The 17,410-nt window shown below is 53.7% G+C and overlaps 1 protein-coding gene across 1 annotated transcript in view; it reads right to left on the reverse strand.

Annotated features, from left to right (window-relative positions):
- Positions 1-17,410, reverse strand: part of CCDC33 (coiled-coil domain containing 33) — a 101,786-nt gene that overhangs the window by 28,768 nt on the left and 55,608 nt on the right. Inside the window, exon 12 of the mRNA XM_059372066.1 lies at positions 8,948-9,142. Within this exon, the coding sequence (XP_059228049.1) occupies positions 8,948-9,142 (195 nt within the window). The remainder of the gene's footprint in view (positions 1-8,947; positions 9,143-17,410) is intronic.

The following is a 17,410-nucleotide window of genomic DNA, read 5'->3' on the forward strand; positions in this document are numbered from 1 at the left end:
AGGGGTACAGGCGGGCCAACTACTCAGGTCAGAGGCAGAGTCAGAACCAGACCTGGCTGTTAATTTTCTTGCTCCTCTCGGGGGTGGGGGTGGGGCTCTGCTCCAGTGGGCCCCTCACTGGCCACATTCCTCCTCAGCCCAATCTTTAGGTGCTTGGGGGCAGACCCAGATTTGGCCAACCCTCTGTCCCATCTATTCCTTCAAGTTCTCACCTCCACACCCTAAGACTTCCTCATCTCTTACTGCTGGAATACATTTTCCCCATTTTACAGAAAAAGAAACTGAGGTGCTATCTTGAGGACTAGCCTGGAAGGAAGAGAGTAGCTTGAGGACCCCCCACAATGTCTCTTGGTGAGACTCCAGGCCAACATTGTCCCACCTGGGAGAGAGGTATGGAGGCAGACGAGGACACACACACATACACACACACACAAGTAATCTCAACTCAACAGATTCCTCTTACAGGAACAAGTTCACTAACCTATACTTCTTTTCTACCAACAAATCCAAGATCTGTCACGGCTTTCATGGCAACAACTACTGATGGCTGAAATCTGGGGCAGGGTGGGATAGGGGTTAGGGTTAGGTATGCCCTTCCCTGTGCCCCCACAATCCCTTGAGCAGACTGCACCACAGTTCTGGTCACCCTCCTGCACGGATCCCCGATGTGTTTTTCCTCCTGAACTGGGGCTTCCTCAGGACAGGGACTTTTGTAGGGAGTTACCTTTTTGTCACTGTCACTGAGCTTGGGGATGTGCCTCTGGAGAAGGGTCGGAGGGGGAGGCCTGGGTGAGCTATGCTGCTCCCCCCTTCCCTGCCCTTTCCCCAACTCGAAGGGTCCATGAACACCCCGACTATTAATATGTTTTCTGCAAAGGGGAGAGGCACCCTCGGCTTCCTCAGCACTGCCATCCACTCTCTTGTTAATCCTCTCCAAAGCCTCAGTATTCAGGTACAGGGACAGTATTCCCTCCACTCAGTGGTAGAGACAGGCCCAGAGAGGTGGAGTGATTTACTCGAGGTCAAACGATTCTTGAGTGGTGGAGACGGGACTCGACTCTCTATCACCTGCACAGCTGAGAGGGCTCTGCAGGGCGAGGTAACAGGGTGTGGCACATGGACCATGCGCAGAAAGCTGGCTGAGCGAATGAATCAATGAATGCCTCTGCCAGACTACAAAGTCAACATGGGGTTGGGGGGGCACTGTGCTCCGCTTCTTGGCTCCTCAAGCACTCTCCTACTTGGGGCAGCCCTGGGGCTGGTGCCCCTTTCCCACCAGTCTCCCCAGTCTCAGTCCCTTGGCCCCTGCAGACTCCTCCCCAGCTGGGCTGGGAGTCTTTCTCTTCAGATGGACATGTGCCTCCCCTTCCAGATCCGATCCCTAATATCTGTGGGGCCTGCGACAGGGGTATAAGAGAAGAGGCTCTCAGCATGTGTCACCCTCTCTCCCACCCCCTGCACCACCATCCCTCCCACCCCCTGTGCCTAGCCAGGCTTCTCCCTGAAAGTACTCCACTCTGGGGTGGCCTGCATGGTTCTCAAGAGCAGGTTCAGGACCATCTGAGCAGGGAATTCTGGGGTGTTGGAAAGTGATCTAGAATTGTGGACCGTGAGTTCCAGGGCACACTTACCCAGCCCCATGGACCCTTGTCCCATGGGGAGAAATGAGTATGGAGGAAGGCCAGGAAGGACCCTCTGAATCGTCTAAGGATGGTACCCCCCCATCTTGTCTAATAACCCTGTTCTATGGGCCTGGGAGCCCGCTCCTGGGGCCAAGGTCACTTGCCTCTCTGGTCAAGTTGATCAGGAAGACAAGTCCACTCCAGTGGCTTTCCAGAGCCAGTGGCTTTCCAGAGCTGGGCAGCACCGGGCTCCCTGCCTGCTCCAGACACCAGGCGGCGGGGGGGGGGGGGGGGGGGCGCGCCCCCGGGGGCGGGGGGGGGGGGGGGGGGGGGGGGGGGGGGGTGGTACGCCCTCAAGTGTGTGAGTATGTGGAGTGGGGGAGGGCGGCTGGCCTGTGGGGGGCCTTGTTCAGCGCTCACACACACCAAGAGACAATAAATCGACAAACACTTAATCTCTCTGCAAATTGAAACGGAGCCGTAAATATCTGCTGCATCCCAGCCGCTGAGTTATGAGTCTTGTTTATTAATCTCTTTAGTCCCAGGTGATGGATGGGGGAGGAGAATGGCCCACCAGAGACTCAGAGGGCGGGGGCAAGGAGGGAGAGGAGTGGGCCAGGGGTCTGGGAACCGCCCATCGGGAGAAAGGGTCAGAGGGCCGAGGTCTGTAGGGCTCGTGCTTCCCCCCACCCCTGCTTCCCCCTCCATCTCGAAGGGCCCATGAGCTCTGTGACCAGTCCTAAGCCTCGCACACGGTGTGGACAGCCCTTAGGTTTCCAGCACAGGGCCATCTGCTCTTGTTAATCCTCCTTGTGGCCTTAGGAGGGGCACAGGGGAGAGCATTCCCTCCACTTAACAATGAGGAGACAGGCCCAGAGAGGTGGCATGACTTTTGCAAGGTCACACAGCTCTTGAGTGGTGGAGACCGAAGTCTGCTAGGGCTTCATGAGAGAAGGGGAGGAAGGGTCGTGGGGGGTTTGGAGAACAGGGCACCTGATGAGGGTCTCCTTATTGCTTCTTTCCTACCTTTCTCCCCTCCCTCCCCTCCTCAAACACTTGTGAGCTTGCCCTCTTTCTCTCTCTCCGTATGCGTAAGAACTGGTGGAATAAGAGAAGGACAGAGTTGGGAGCTGTTGAGGGGCTCAGCTGAGTCCGGCAGCTAGCTGTGACAGGGACATACTCCAAGATCTGTGTTTAGGATCGCCCCTCCCCCTAGTGCCAGCTCCTGGGCTCAGAGCTGGGAGGCTGCAGGAGTTCAGGGGATGAGCTGGGGAGGGCTGGTGTGGGGGAGTGTGTGCTTATGTGATGAGCATATGTCCCTTCTTGGGCCTCTGGCCAGATGGAAGGACAGGGGGGCTTGCAGAGGTGATGAGACAGAAGACAGAAGGCAGACCTGGCAAACAGGAGGGCTGCGGGCGCTGGGCAGTGGAGCTGGGGACTACAGATGGTGAGGGGCTGTACTGAGAGGAATAAGGTGACATGTTTCTGGAATGTGTCTGGTGGTTTGTATGGGAAGGCTGAGACAGGACACCGAGTCAGGTGCTTTTGGTTGGAGGCTCTTGAGGTAAGTTCCAGATGGCTATACATTCTCTCTCCCTGTCTCACTCTGATTTTCCTGTTTTCTCTGCTCCTTGTGGTCCCAAGTATCAGGGCCCCCTGGTGGGGATCTCTCTCCCAGGTTGGAGTCAGTGTCCCTGTGGCTCCTGGGGGCCAACCCCAGGGTCCTGGACTTTGGGACCCCATCACCCCAGATAGCCATTCCTGCAAGTCACCGATGTGGTCATTGTCACAAGCAGGAATCCACTGGCAGGACCCATCACCTGCCACCAGGTGGTGCCTGGGGAGCAAGGCCTGCCCGGAGCTGCTCAACTTCCCCGGCCTTGGACCTCATCCTGGGCAGGGGCCTGAGGGCAGGACCAAGGCTCTGGTCACAACCCAGAAGCCCGTGGGACTCCAGGATATCTGCTCCAACTTCCTCAGCTGACAGAGGAGGGAACTGGGGCCCAAAAAGGGGAAGGGAGTTCAAGGTCACTACAGGGAGGTGGTGAGAGCTCTGTGAGAGCAGGGGACAGTGTGGAGCAGGGTTAGGTGAGAAGAGGGTGTGTGTGAGGGTGTGTGCCGGGTGGCTGAGGGTGTGGCAACCACCAAGGGATCAGGGCTGGGGAGGGGAGGGCCCATGCCATGCAGGGAGACCCTCCTCCTGGTTCTCCTGAGTCTGTCTGGGGTTTACCACTGCAAGTCCTATGGCTCGGGGACCCCTCGGTCGTGGGCAAACAGGGGTGGCTGGGCACCTTTGGGCCACTCCAGGCAGGGAAGCATGACCATGCTCCCAGGAATCTCTGCAACACCATCCATCCCCCGTGAATTTATGAAGGCCCCTCCTCAGTTCCATCTGGCCCTACGGGGCTGTTAGAGCAGGGTAAGCAGCTCTCCTGTGTTACGTGCTCAGAGCCATCCTGGGAAGGTGAAACAGACCCGCCAGTCCCTCTCCACCTGACTGGGGGGTGAGGGTGGGGGGGGGGGGGGTCCCTGGGCTGGGAGGCCTGCCCTCTGGTGGTCCCAACTCCACCTTGCTGCTGTGCGATCTGAGAGGGATCAGTGCCTCGGGCCTTCCTTCTCTTCCTTGCCCATGAAATGCGGCCCTCTTTCTTGGGGAAACAGCGTCTGGAGGAGCTGAATTCAACCCACCACCCTTAGGAGAGGTTAAATGGGGTAGTGTGAGGGGGAGGTGGAGTTAAAGGAATGAGGATGAAGGGATCATTCTAGGGTCCGGCAGACATAAGAAAGGGAGAGAGAGGAAAGCTGTGCTGGAGGGGGGGGCGGGGGGGGCGGCGTGTGGGCGTGTGGGCGCAAGGAAGGGGAGAGATGGATGGGGGGAAAAAGGCTTTCAAAGAGAGAATGAAAGAAATGAGTTATTCCAGTGTGGGGAGGTTGGAAAAACTCCACTGAATCTTTAAACAACCCTTGTCAATTATTCATCTGCTGGTATGAGGGCCTCTGGTCTGCCACAAATCTCCTCTGAGCATAGGAGGGAAAAAGGGAGGGAGGGAGTCAGAGAGAGAATGAAAGCCAGAGACTCAGAAAGAAATTGAGACAACCAAAGAAAGGCAGAAGCAGGGAGAGGCAGACATGGGGGGTGGGGAGAGAGAGAGACAGAGGGGAGGGGGAGAGAGAAAGAGAGGGAGAGAGAGAGAGAGAGAGGAAAAACAAGGAGTGGTGAATGGAGGGAGGGAGCCAGAGAAAAGAGGATGAAGATCCCGTTCTAGAATTTCTGCACTACAAGCAACACGGAATGCACAAGTCTTGAACAGTACTTCTGCCTCCTCCAGGAAGCCTGCCTTGCTCCTCTCTCTCTACTGACGGCTCACTAGGTGTTCCCAGCAACACAGGGTGAGCGTGACACTTAAGAAGATAAATGGTCTGGGCCATGCCCTTTTGCCATTTATCCCTTGCCAAATATTTCCTGCGTGCCGCTCTGTGTCGCTCTGTTGCTTCCTGGAGTGTGACTTGCTCCTGCCGGCTGAGAACCTCCAGGGCCCAGGGCCTTGGTCTCTTCCTCCTCCACCCTTCCCTCTGCACAGCTGGACACAGCACTGGGCACCTGGCCGGGGTGGGGGTGGGGTTCTGGTTTTCTGCAGGCTGGAGGAATTGCTAAGCTTGCTGGGTGCTGCCAGGGAGGAGGCGGGGTTGGGGGGTGGTGTGGAATCCTGGCCCAGGGCAGGTGGCTTATAAGTTCTCTGTGAATGGAACCAGCCCCTCATCTTCCCTACTCTTGAAGTTGCCTGGCTCAGCGTGAGGTGGGCTTGGGTAAAGGGTGGGGTCTGGGGGTGAAGGGCAATGCTTACAAGTTGTTTAATGTTCGGGAGTTACTAAGATCAAGAGGACTCTTAACGTTGCACTCTTCACACTCAAAAGCCCACGTCTTCCAAAAATGCCTTCCTGGCCTGTTCAGAAGGGAAGTGGAGGCTTCCTCCAGCCCTGCCAAGCCCTGCCAAGTCCTGCACCTGACCCCGGTGCAGCGTGGGACCCCGGTCTCAGGGAACCCACTAAAGGACAGGAGCTTTGGACAAAGTGGCATCGGAGGGGCGCCTGGGTGGCTCCGTGGGTTAAAGCCTCTGCCTTTGGCTCAGGTCATGATCCCAGAGTCCTGGGATCGAGCCCCGCATCGGGCTCTCTGCTCAGCGGCGCGCCTGCTTCCTCCTCTCTTTCTGTCTGCCTCTCTGCCTGCTTGTGATCTCTGTCAAATAAATAAATAAAATCTTAAAAAAAAAAAAAAGTGGCATCGGAAAGGCATGGGTTTGCTGGGTGTGAAGGTGGACCCAAGGGTACACTAGGGGAAGGGAGCCTGCTGGGGCTCGTTGGGGCTATGGGGCTGAGACTGGCAGGCCCTGGGGCAGTGGGGAGCCTCTGCGGCCTCTAGGCAGAGAGGGCACAGACCCCGCGTCCCCTCTACTCCCTTTTCCCTTCCCAAGGTGCTCCTTCCTCCAGAAATTGTTCCATTTCCTCTTAAGCCAGACTAGGCTCTGGAGGGACTCAGAAGCAAAATTGTTTCTTGGGCTCTGGGGACCATGCCCCTAGACAGACACACTCCAGGAATCCAGAGCTGCTGAGAGGCTGACAGCCTGAACACACAGGCAGAGAGAGAAGGGAGGCAGGTCATCGCTGGCTCGCCACTCAACCACTGTCATGTCACCGGGGGTCCACTGCCACTTCCCTCCAGCCTCCCAGCCACCTCCAGCCATCCTCCAGCCACCACTGTGATGGTGCCTGGAGCCACTGCCACCCAGATGTGTTCCAGGGCTGCTCAAGTCTTTTCTCTTGTTCTGTGACTCTGTCTGTGGCTTGCACACTATACGTGTGCTCACGCCCATGGTCTGTGTTTGCGTGTCCTATCGTCCAGTGCTGGGAGAGAGCGTGTGTGGCTAGACTCCTCTATTGTTCTGTAACTACAGTCTGCTGCTCCCTGGCAGCATTCTAGTGCTTGTCACTTTGTCTCCTGTTTGCGTGAGCTTGTCGATTGCTATGTAATTTTGTGTGGTTGCTATGGAACAGTGACCCATTGCTACACAGCTACCTGTGATTTCACGGAGCTGCCCATTGTTGATACCCACCCACGTTCTCTTGCTTGGGACGGGGATTGCTGGCCATGTGGGTGTCTGGGTCCTGCCCCGCTCCTTGTAGGCTCTGGCAAGCGGGTAGGAGCTGGGGGCTGGGTCTCCAGGACCAAACTAGGGCACAGGATCAGAAGTGGGAAAAGCCAGATGGTAAATCTGAGCCAAGGGGGGGGGGGGAGAGACACACACACACAGAGAGAGAGAGAGAGGGAGGGAGGAAGGAAGGGACAAATGATGGGTTGGAGGACTGAAGGCAGGGTTGGGAGGGAAAACGGAGTGGAACCAAGAGTCAGGCACCAGGAGGGGACAGGCTGGGTCTGACACAGGCTGTGATGGGCGAGGGAGAAGGGCAGGCCCGGTGTACTGAATACGGCACGGCCGTCTGAGGGACCCAGTGGTGTCAGGCTGGCTGAACAGTGCAGGGATGGGCATACAGTCCTCTGCAGCTGCCTATTTTCATCTGGTTATGAGCAAGGCAACATGGGACAGTGACATCAGGAGGCCTTGGGCAGAGTCACCCCACCTCAAGACCTCCTCATTGCCATCCTTCATCAAATTAAGAGATTGGACTAGACGCCCTCTAAGGTTCTTTCTGATGGCCTTGCTGTCCAGCCCCATGGCCCAGTATTTACCACCATCTTGCCAGGTGCCCAGCAAGGGGGAGGGTAGAGGGAGTGCTGGGAGATTTCCAGAAGGGCATGCTTCCCTGCACACATGTGCCCAACTCACAGCTGCCTGATAGCCTGTGGGTATAGGGGAGTCCCAAGCTTCCTTGTACACACTCACAACCTTCCAGAATCTTGTCTTAGTGCCCTGTGGCGACTTTTTTCTTATTCTCCCCTCCGTGACTCACAATGGTTACTTGGCCTCTTTTTTTTTTTTTTTTTTTAACATTTTCTTTATTTATTTGACAGAGAGAGATCACAAGTAGGCAGAGAGGCAGGCAGACAGAGAGGAGGAAGCAGGCTCTCCACGGAGCAGAGAGCCCGATGTGGGGCTCGATCCCAGGACCCTGGGATCATGACCCGAGCCGAAGGCAGAGGCTTTAACCCACTGAGCCACCCAGGTGCCCCGTTACTTGGCCTCTTGCTCAAGAACAGTTCCTGCTCTTGGCTCCCCTGAGCAGGCCAGTGTCATCTCATATTTGAATCCTGAAGAGAAGACAGAGACTTACCGCAGGCACTATTCATGCTGCCAAAGTCTCTAAAGACAAGGTCTCCATATTTATTTTCAACCCGGTTGAGAGCCAAGCTGGCAGGTGAGCCCTGAGTGCTACTTTCCCAAGGGGCAGAGGTGAGAGAAGGGAGTGTCAGAAGGTGGCCCATGGTTGTTCTGGCTCCTGTGCCAGGGTGGGCAGGGGCAGTCCCTGTGGGAGCATCTGGGCACGCCCTGCAGAAAAGCAACCCTTCCTAATCATCAGATGGGACATGTTCCAGAAAGGTGCAGAAGTGCCAGGGGAAGATGGGGAGGCTGTCTGTGGAGAGGGGCAGGTCCTGAGAGGGGGAGTCCCAGGGCTTTCCCAGGGGACGGTGGCCTTGGCTGGGGCCTTTCCTCAGGATCTTTCTGATCAGCGTTCCCCATGGGATCCGCTGCAGAGGAAGGGAGGAAGACATACATGAATCGACCCATGGTAGCCCAAGGGAGGACTTTGACTGGACTGTCTTTTGGTGGCCTGCTCTGTACCTCTCTGCATTAAGGGACGAGGATTCAGCACTGACCCCTCATCAAAGTAAGCCACCACCTTGGCCAACTTCACCAACCCTTTCCCAGCATCTGATCAACTGCAAATTTCATGACCAGGACGCAGACCCTGTGACCAGAGATGGTGACCTCTTTTCTTTGAGCCCCAATCTCCTCTTTGAGAAGTTAGAACTAATGACTTAGAAGGGCATCCCCTTACCTGGAGGACATGCTCCTGAGAAAGTTTTGGGCTGATCCCTGCCTAAGTCAATGGACCCCTGTCTTACAAGTGTTCCAAGGGTTTCCTTGGAAGGAAATTGTGTGGGAGTTCCATTCAAAGGGTGAAGAAACTCTGTAAAATGAAGAATCCACACCTTCCACCAGGTTAGCTTGGGGGTAAGTCACATACAGAGGGTTCCTGAAGGGAGGTCTCCTTGCCACTAAAGGAGTGAACCAGGTGACAATCAAAGCCCTTCCCCTGTGACCTTTTTCGCTGCTCTGGCCCTCCCAGCCCTGGGTGGAGACACTCACCATTTCACGGGACATCTTGGGCACCTGAGGCTCTATCTCCGTTTCCTGAGAGGTAGATGGGTTGGAGTCCATACTAGAGCTCACCGTGGACTTGGACCAGGACTCACGGATGGTACCCAGCTTCTCATCTAAGATCTTGGGGTCCAGGATGGGCAGAACCTGGCTGCTATTTGGAGTCAAGAAGTCTTCCGGCTTCTGGGAAGAGAAGGTGCGAAGAAATTTCTGTGTCTTTCTACCACAAATGTCCTTTCTAGATGTCCCCCCAACTCCCAAGCCTCTCCTCTTCATAGCTCAGGAGGCCCAACATGCCTGGCCCCTGTCTTCCACCTGCCCCCTTGTTCCCTGGGGCCTTACCACACTGACCTTGGCATTCCTTCTACTAACGAACCTCTCCTGCCTCAGGGCCTTTCCCTCTGCTGTGCTCTCTCCCCAGATAGACTCATGGGTCTTTTCATGGCTGTCCTCTTCTCATCATTCAGATTTCTGCCCAGATATATTCTTCCCAGAGGTGCCCTGGCCTTCAGGAGAGAGGCCCACCCTCTCTAAAGTCACCTCTCCTCTAATATATGCTCTCATCACATTATCCCTTTTTACTGTTCATAGTACTTAACTCTACCAGAAAGCTAAACTTGAAAAAACTGATTTTTGCTTGTTTATTGTGTGCTTCTCTCTCATCCCCACACTAGAATGTAAGTGACGTGTCAGCAGAGACTGTTTATCCCCAGTGTCTGCCTCATTGTATGTGCTCGGTAACTATTTGTCGCAGGAATAACCCAACCGTGCCATCCAGGACTCTCACATTTGGTGCAGGAACATCATCCTTGAACATCGCCATTCTCCTCTGACACCCTTTGCTGGGAAGATTTCTTTTCCATTTCACATCTGCCCTTAGTCTCCCACCTAGCACCTACTAAACAGTCTCCTCTCTCTCTGCTCTGCTGGGCCTCCTCCCTGTCCTTCCAGGTTCTTTTTCCTCTTCCATTCTCCCCTTAGCATGACTGCAGCTCTCACCTCTGCCGATCCAGAGCTCAACCTCACTCAGATACCGGCATCTCCAGGAAATCTCCATTTCCCCCACCCACACTTGCTCAAAAGCTTTTCTGGGATCTTCCAGCCCAGCAGCTGACTCTCTCTGTTCTCACACTGTTCTCTAATCCTAAGCTCATTTGCCATTTCTTTTTTCTGCCCAAACTTTATGTTTCCTGGGCTTAGGGACATGTGTGATGCTCCCTCAGAGGAGAGATTAGTTTAAAACTCTCTTGGAAACCCATGGTTAGCCCTAACACGTGTATGTTATTCAAAGGCTGTAGGGACCTCCAGGATGACCCGCTTCTCCCCTACATCAGTTGCTGGAATTCTGTCTTGGCCACGTAGCGGATAAACATGCCACCATCTGTGCTAGAAGTAAATAGAACAATGGGCACAGTGCCAACCAGCACAGGATATGCTCGGGGTTAGAGGTGCCTGAATGTCTGACCCTGAACAAACAGAGGAAGAACACGCACGGGTGGGCCTCCCTTAAAGTGACACTCTTTCTATAAAAACCCACACATACGAACCGGATGAATCAGGATAAGGACCCTTCACTTTACCACTTGGCTCCTTCCCATAATGATTCCTTTATTCCCTTTTCATGATAAAATTTTGTCTGCAGAAGTTCCTAGGGGTAATAGGAGGCTCAGTCAGTTAAGCGTCGGACTTTTGGTTTTGGCTCAGGTCATGATCTCAGGGTTGTGAGATTGAGCCCCGCGTTGGGCTCCAGGCTAGGTAGGGAGTCTGCTTGATATTCTCTCCCTTTCCCTCTTTCCCTCATCCCCCTGCTCGCTCGCTCTCTCTCTAATAAAAGAAGTAAATAAAAAAAAAATTGGCATGCAGAAATTCATTAACATTAAGTCTTTTCAGACATGTGTCAGTAGAGTGAGTAATAGTCATGCAAGGACAGAAGAATCCAGTCCAGTCTGGGCCTCACCTCCCACCTACCCTGTCAGATGGGTGCAAGAACAGATAATTCCAAAGAGAAAGCAATATATGAAGATTTTTGGAATGAGAAGAGTGAAGCATTGGGTGATCTTGCAGCTGATCTGGGCACTTACTGTAGTTCATAACCAAAACTCCTGAGCCTGTTTTGTCCCTGGGATTTAGGCCTGGCTATCTCTCTCACCTGCCTCTCCCAGTGGCTATGGTTTAGGGAGGACGAGAGTCATTGTGAGTCTCCTCACTGAACACCCCAGCACCTGTGTATTCTGTATATTCACTGTCTGAATCAGGTGCTTTGGGGTTGTTTTGTTGTCTCTGTACTTTCAGATGTGTGGGTAGATGGATACAGGACAGAATAAGATCAGGGCAAAGATGATCTCCCCATTGACCAGCTGGCCCCTGGGACTGGGGTGAGATGCTGATTCAGGACCTGTAGTGTCATCTCTCCTCATTTCCAGGCAGAAAGCCAATCTCACTGCCCTGGATTTCATAGACTGCCATCTAATCCAGTTAGGGGAGGAAGTGGAAGTAATGAAATCAAGGGAGAGATCTCCAGAGGTGCCCCATCAGCTCTGAAAGCAGAGACACACTGCAAAAAGAGTCCCTTCCCCCATTGCCTGTCTCCCTCACATCTACCCTGTGTGGACCAAGCACCAGCTGGTAAACTCAGTGACCCAGAGCTGACATGTACTGGACCCCTGATCAGAGCTGGGCACTTATCAGCTACTTAAAATATTTTTTTTCCCAAAAAACAGACAGACTGTCACATGTGATGCCTCATTTAGAGGTGTCTGGAGTCTTGGAAGCTTGGCTAGCCTACGTTCCTCTATGACTGAACCCTGAGAGCTTATTGGGAAGTTCTAGCTGAGCAGGGCAGCTACTATACACCCTTGTTAGAAGAACAGTCTTCCTCCATCTAGAGAGCACAGCTTTGGGAGGGATGCATGTGGAGCGGTGAGGGAGGAAGGGGACACCTGCCTAGCCAGCCAGGTCAGCTGAACCAATCCTGGTGATCACTGGGGTGACAGACGTTGCAGCCAGCTCACCCTCACATCCACTCATCAGGTACTTTTATGTGGATTCTGAAATTTATTATAATTAATTTTTCATCACAAAGATAAGATTAAAATGACACTGACCCCTCAGTCCAGACCAGAGACTTCACCTTGTCAGTCTCTGGTAGGCAGGCTGTGGGGGAGGATGTTCTCAGGAGGAGGGAAGGAAAGATAGGGTGTTTGTGGATGTCAACTCTTCTGCCCCTTCTGATCCATAGGTGCTCTTCCTGCGGCTCCTGCCAGACTGAGAGGATCTACTCTGCTCTGCCCTCTCCATGGCTGGCCCGGCCTGTATTTTATCCCACAGCTGCTTCATGCTAGTAGCCTCCACCTCCCACACCCATCCTTGCAGGACTCCTGACCACGATTCTAATCTGCTCTAATCAACTTTGCCAGGATCCATCTTGGTCTGGGAGCTGGGGCAAGTGAGTGGGTGACTTTTATAGAATAATCTTTAGATTCCCAAATGATAGAAGCCCCAAAGGGAAGAACAGTGTTCGGAGGCAGTGGCTCTTGTCATATGAGGTAAGTGGCACCAGGAGGTTCCCAATACCCTACACAGTGCCTCATTTCTCCTTAACACTGCCTACTCAGACTGCTCAGCTTTAGTCTGCTCACATTGTAGGGAGGCAATTGTCCCTCTTGTCCTTGCTTCTCATGGGAAAGGAGCTTGTCTGGGGCTACAGGAAGGCGCCAGGCTGCTCAAAATGGTGGGCGGTCAGGGTGGAGGATGGCAGAGGGGGATAATGCTAAAATGAGGATGAGGAGAGGGTAGGGCCTTGGGGACTAACTCCTCCCTATTTAAGCCCAGGCTTACCTAGCTCTCTTCTTCTTCCAGGTGGGGTTGGAGGCTGCTAGCCCACCCCACATGCCTAGTTGTTTGCTTTTCTATTTGGCAGGCCTCGCCCTGCTGGCTGAGGCAGCTTGGGGCTGATAAGTGGCCCCTCATTCTGGTTCCATGGCTACAGCATGTCCTGCTTTATTAAGGCTGTAATTGGAGACCTACTTTGAAAGCTCAAAGCAATGCACAGCCATGTACTGGCTCAGACTCGCTGCGCAGCCCACCACTCCTTGTGCTGCTGCAGCTGCCCCATACCACGTGAGTGTCATGGTGGAGAGAAGACTCCCCTTCCTCATGCCTCTCAGCTCTGGCTGTTGCCAGCAGAGGAGGGTCTGTTGAGACAGACCAGGCCAATAGCATCACAGGCTCGAGGCTTCTTGGGTCACCTGTTTCCTCCTCCTCCCCTAACATCTTCTGCCTCCCTTCTACCCACTCCATCCCCTAGATCCCTGATCATGCAAAATGCAACAGTTCCAGCCTGCCCTGGCAATTACGGACGAGCCAGGATGCAGCTGCTGTCCTTGGTGCTGAAAGCGCCCGCCTTCCGGCCAGCCTGCCTCTCGCCCCGCCCTGAGCCTTCTCGCTGGAGCGCACATTCTCTTAATTCAATTAGCTGGCCCTGAACCCTCCCCAGGGAACCTGAAGCGGAAACTGACAAATTCTGTTTAACAAAGACATTTGTCCCCCGCCCCGCCGGCCTTGGGCTCTGCCCGCCTGTATCCCGCTCATTAGGTATCTAACAAAGTGCGTCCCAAGAAATCTGCTTCCAATCGCTAGTAATTCAGGAGGCCTGATGCAATTTTCTCCCTGATAAGGGTGTCTCTCCCGCTGGCAAGCACCATAATGAGCCCTGTGCAGCAGCTCCCTGATCAGTTACTGCTTTGTCATTTCCTGTGGCCCCAGTTGTAGGTTCTTATCTCTTCAGCTGAAGGCGAGGCTTGGAAAACGGGACCCTCCAAGAGGGCTTGCTGCATCCCATGCATATCACAAGCCTCATTATGGCATCCTGCACGGTCTTGCAGCTGCAGTGAGGTTTGAAGCTCTGAGTCTCTGCCAGCAAAGAAGGGTCTGAGTGTTAATCCTCATTGGGGCCATAATTCATTCTCCAGAAAATGGTTTTCAGAGGGTTAATCTAAAAGCAAGTTGCAGGATCGGGGGAGGGGTGCCAGTGATAAGGATATTTAACAATTCTAGCAAGGACTTGAGTATTAAATAGAGCCCTGCCCACAGCAACCTGGACAGTCTGTGGGCTCACTATTGTTAGTTTGGAATCTGGGCTTTCTGCATTTCATCCCTCCTATTGGGTACCCCCATTTACCTCTTAAGAAAGCTTTCCAGCATAAAGATCAGATCACATCTTACTGCTGCCCAAAGACTTTCCTTAGCTTTGAATCACTGTGAAACACCAGTAAAGTCTAAACTCTGCATCCTGGTGTACAGGCCCTCCATGGTGTAGGCTCAGTCTCCAGTCTCATTGCCCACAACAGCCTCCATATGTCCCACATGCTTCAGATACCATCATGCCTCCATGCCTTTGCACCTGTGATTCCTTCTGCTTGAATCACTCTTGCTTTGCCAATTTTTAAGCCATGCTTTGAGGCAGAGTTTACGCTATTCTTCTCTGTGACTCTTCCCCTGACCTTTGTATGCTCAATGCACTTCAGCCAGAACTTAGCAAGATGGGTGGTAATGATCTGTCAGGGTGCTTTACTGTTTGGCACAGGTTAGGGATCCAAAGAAAGGCTAATGACTTCATGCCTGAATGACCTTGGGTGGAGCTGGGATGCATCTGGTTTGGCCAAAGAGAGGTCTAGGCTATGGTAGTGTGACTTTGAGATGGGGAAAACCCAAGAGCAGCCCCCACTCTCTGAATAATTTTGTCTAGACGTTTTGCCCTGTTTTCTCCCGTCCTGCTTCTTCAATCCCGCAGTCATGCATTGGGCTCACAGAATAGCAGAACAGACCAGGGGTGGGCCAAGACTTCCATCTTCCTTAGCCATCTCTGTATCCTGACTCAAAACATTTCCATCTCTGGCTGGGAGTCACAGGCTCACATTCTCAAGGCAGCAGAGGCCTGCGGTGGGTGACGCATCTGGAATGAGCCTGCGGTATGGCTCTTGGTCCAGCCCTGCCCACTCATAGGGCAGGAAGCAGGTCTTCACTTCTCCTCCACAGCTCAAGGCAGGGTCCACTGGGGACACTTCAGCAAATCTGACCTCGAGAGATGATTGTCTGTCTCTTCTCCGTTTCTTCATTCCCTGAAAAATTGCTATGAGACCGAATGTGGGGCTGGTGATGTTTGTCTTCAGCTCTTGACAAGGCCTCCTGATGTCCTTATGGATGTGAGTCTGGTGGAGCGGCTGTCACGAGGGGCGGGTGCTGAGTGATGGATTAGCAAGTCTCCATTGTTCCCCTCCCCCAGGAGCCCTGTCCTCATGTCTGATGAGTTCAGCACGTTTGTCAGCAACTACACTGGGCTGGGCACTCACACAGGCTCCTTCATTCCATTTTCACTACATTCCTGGCTGGTAAAGATCACAGCTCCTTTCTGTGGATGATGAAGGGGAGGACTCAGGGAGGCTAAGATCAGTGGAAGATCCAGGATTCAAGCCCAGACCTGAGGATGCACACTGTTCGTGTAGGGGCCGTGGGGTGGAAGGGAAGAAAGGCAGGGTGTTGTGAGGTTGTGGGAGGGGAAAGGGTCTTTTCCCCCTGGATCCATCATTGTCCTTGTGGTCATTCTCAGAGCTGGAGTCTTGGGGGTGGGGACAGAACCCTCCGGAGGGCAGGACCAGCCAAGGAGGCTCTGGTGCTGTCCTGAACGCTGGGCGTTCCGGGCAGCTGTGCTTGGTGAGGAAATGGACACAGGTTTGTGCTGGGGCTTCTCTGAGGACCAGCCCAGGACCTTCATATGTAGCTTTCAAAGAAATGTATAAAAATTCATCAAATCCAGCATGATTCTGCCTATTGCCTGCCTTCCCCTCCCCCCTTTGTTAAACAGCCACTTGTCCCCACTTTGGTCTGGTCTCCAGAGAGCTTTGTAACTGATTTGAATAAAACACTAGGGCAGGCCTTGGCACAGCATTGCAGACCCGCCCCGCCTCTTCCTTTGAGAACAGGGAAGGGGGAGGTTCGGACAGGACTGTGGGAGCCGCCCCTTCCCTCAGTGGGTGACAGTGGGTGCCACCTCCTTCTCTCCTCAAAGGCACCCATCCTGTGCCAAAATCCAAGGAGACCCACAGGTTTCAAGTCCTGCCAGCATCACTCATGGTTGTGGGCTGAGGAGGAGGCAGCCCCCATCTCTGCCTGGTGCCCTGGTGCTCGGCCCGGGTAAGACTCTGGATTCCAAATCCCAGCCTGAGAAGGCACGCTGTCGCCAAACACCCAGATGACTGCATAGACTCGTCCCACCTTGCGAGAGACACGTTTCCATGCGAGGAGGCAGGGACTGGCGCTGTGAGCACCTATCATGTGAACGAGGGGCTTCAGTCCACAAGGGTCAGCCTGGGAAACCTGCTCAGTGTGAGCCTCACTTCAAAGAGGTTGCCTGCAAGCTGGAGGGCACCCAGGATGCGGCAGGATCTTGACACCAGTTCATTAAAAGAGGCAGACTGCTTAGCCTGGAGAAGCATAGACTCCTGGGGGACCAGATCATACTCTTCAAAGAGCAGAGGCCAACATCAGAGGGAGAATGGAGGAGAGATAGGGTTATTTGTACATGTATATGTGGAGCAGCCATAGGCTTATGGATTTTTAGAGCTGAACAGACCCCCTCAAGGCCAACGCCCTCTGTATGCACAATAAAGGGAAGTTGGCCGCCTATGGGCAGGTGTCCATTTTTTTAGTTTTTGTGAATCCATGTGTAGTCAGTCACATGCTCACCTACACACACAGCTCTAGCTTAAAGCAGATCACTGTGAGCAGCAGGTGCTTGTCGAGAAGTCCCACCAGAGGGATAAAACTTAACCCATCACCAGCAGAACTTGCTTTAAGCACTGTATCCCAAACCAGGAGACCACTCCATCCTGCCATTCACAGAAACTGCAGGCTTTGCTGGCTAGTAGGCCTGCCAACATGTTGCATGGCTGCCACCTGCCAGTGTCCCCACAACTAGCACAGGAGGCTTGCCAGGGTCGCCCTGCAGCCCCAGATGGTGGATCCAGGAGGCTGGGGGCACAGAGACAGTGGGCTCAGGGTGAGGCGGGCACTTCTATCTGTTGTGGCCATGGAGCCACGGGACAGGGGGCATCTTGTGGTAGTGAGCTTCCTGTCAGGGCACAGCAAGTAAGACCACCTGTGGTGGATGTTGTTAAGGACAATCCTGTCCTGGGTGGGCAGTTGAGAGACACCTCTGTGGTCTCAGCCTATTTGGAAATTCCACGATGTTCTTGTTCTCAGAACTCTGGGAATGGGTGATGTGGAAGCAGAGGGTGTAGAGAGATGATGTTCACCCAAACCTCAATGAATTGGGATAATCTGTCTGTCTTGTGGAGGCTCAGGAGAAAGAGAATGTGTCCTCAGGAGGGAGGTACCCAAATAGAGCATGCGTATTTATTTCTCCTGAAGCATCATCTTTTAGTAGTACCTCGG

This window comes from Mustela nigripes, chromosome 13 (genome assembly GCF_022355385.1).
Source record: "Mustela nigripes isolate SB6536 chromosome 13, MUSNIG.SB6536, whole genome shotgun sequence".
NCBI lineage: Eukaryota > Metazoa > Chordata > Mammalia > Carnivora > Mustelidae > Mustela > Mustela nigripes.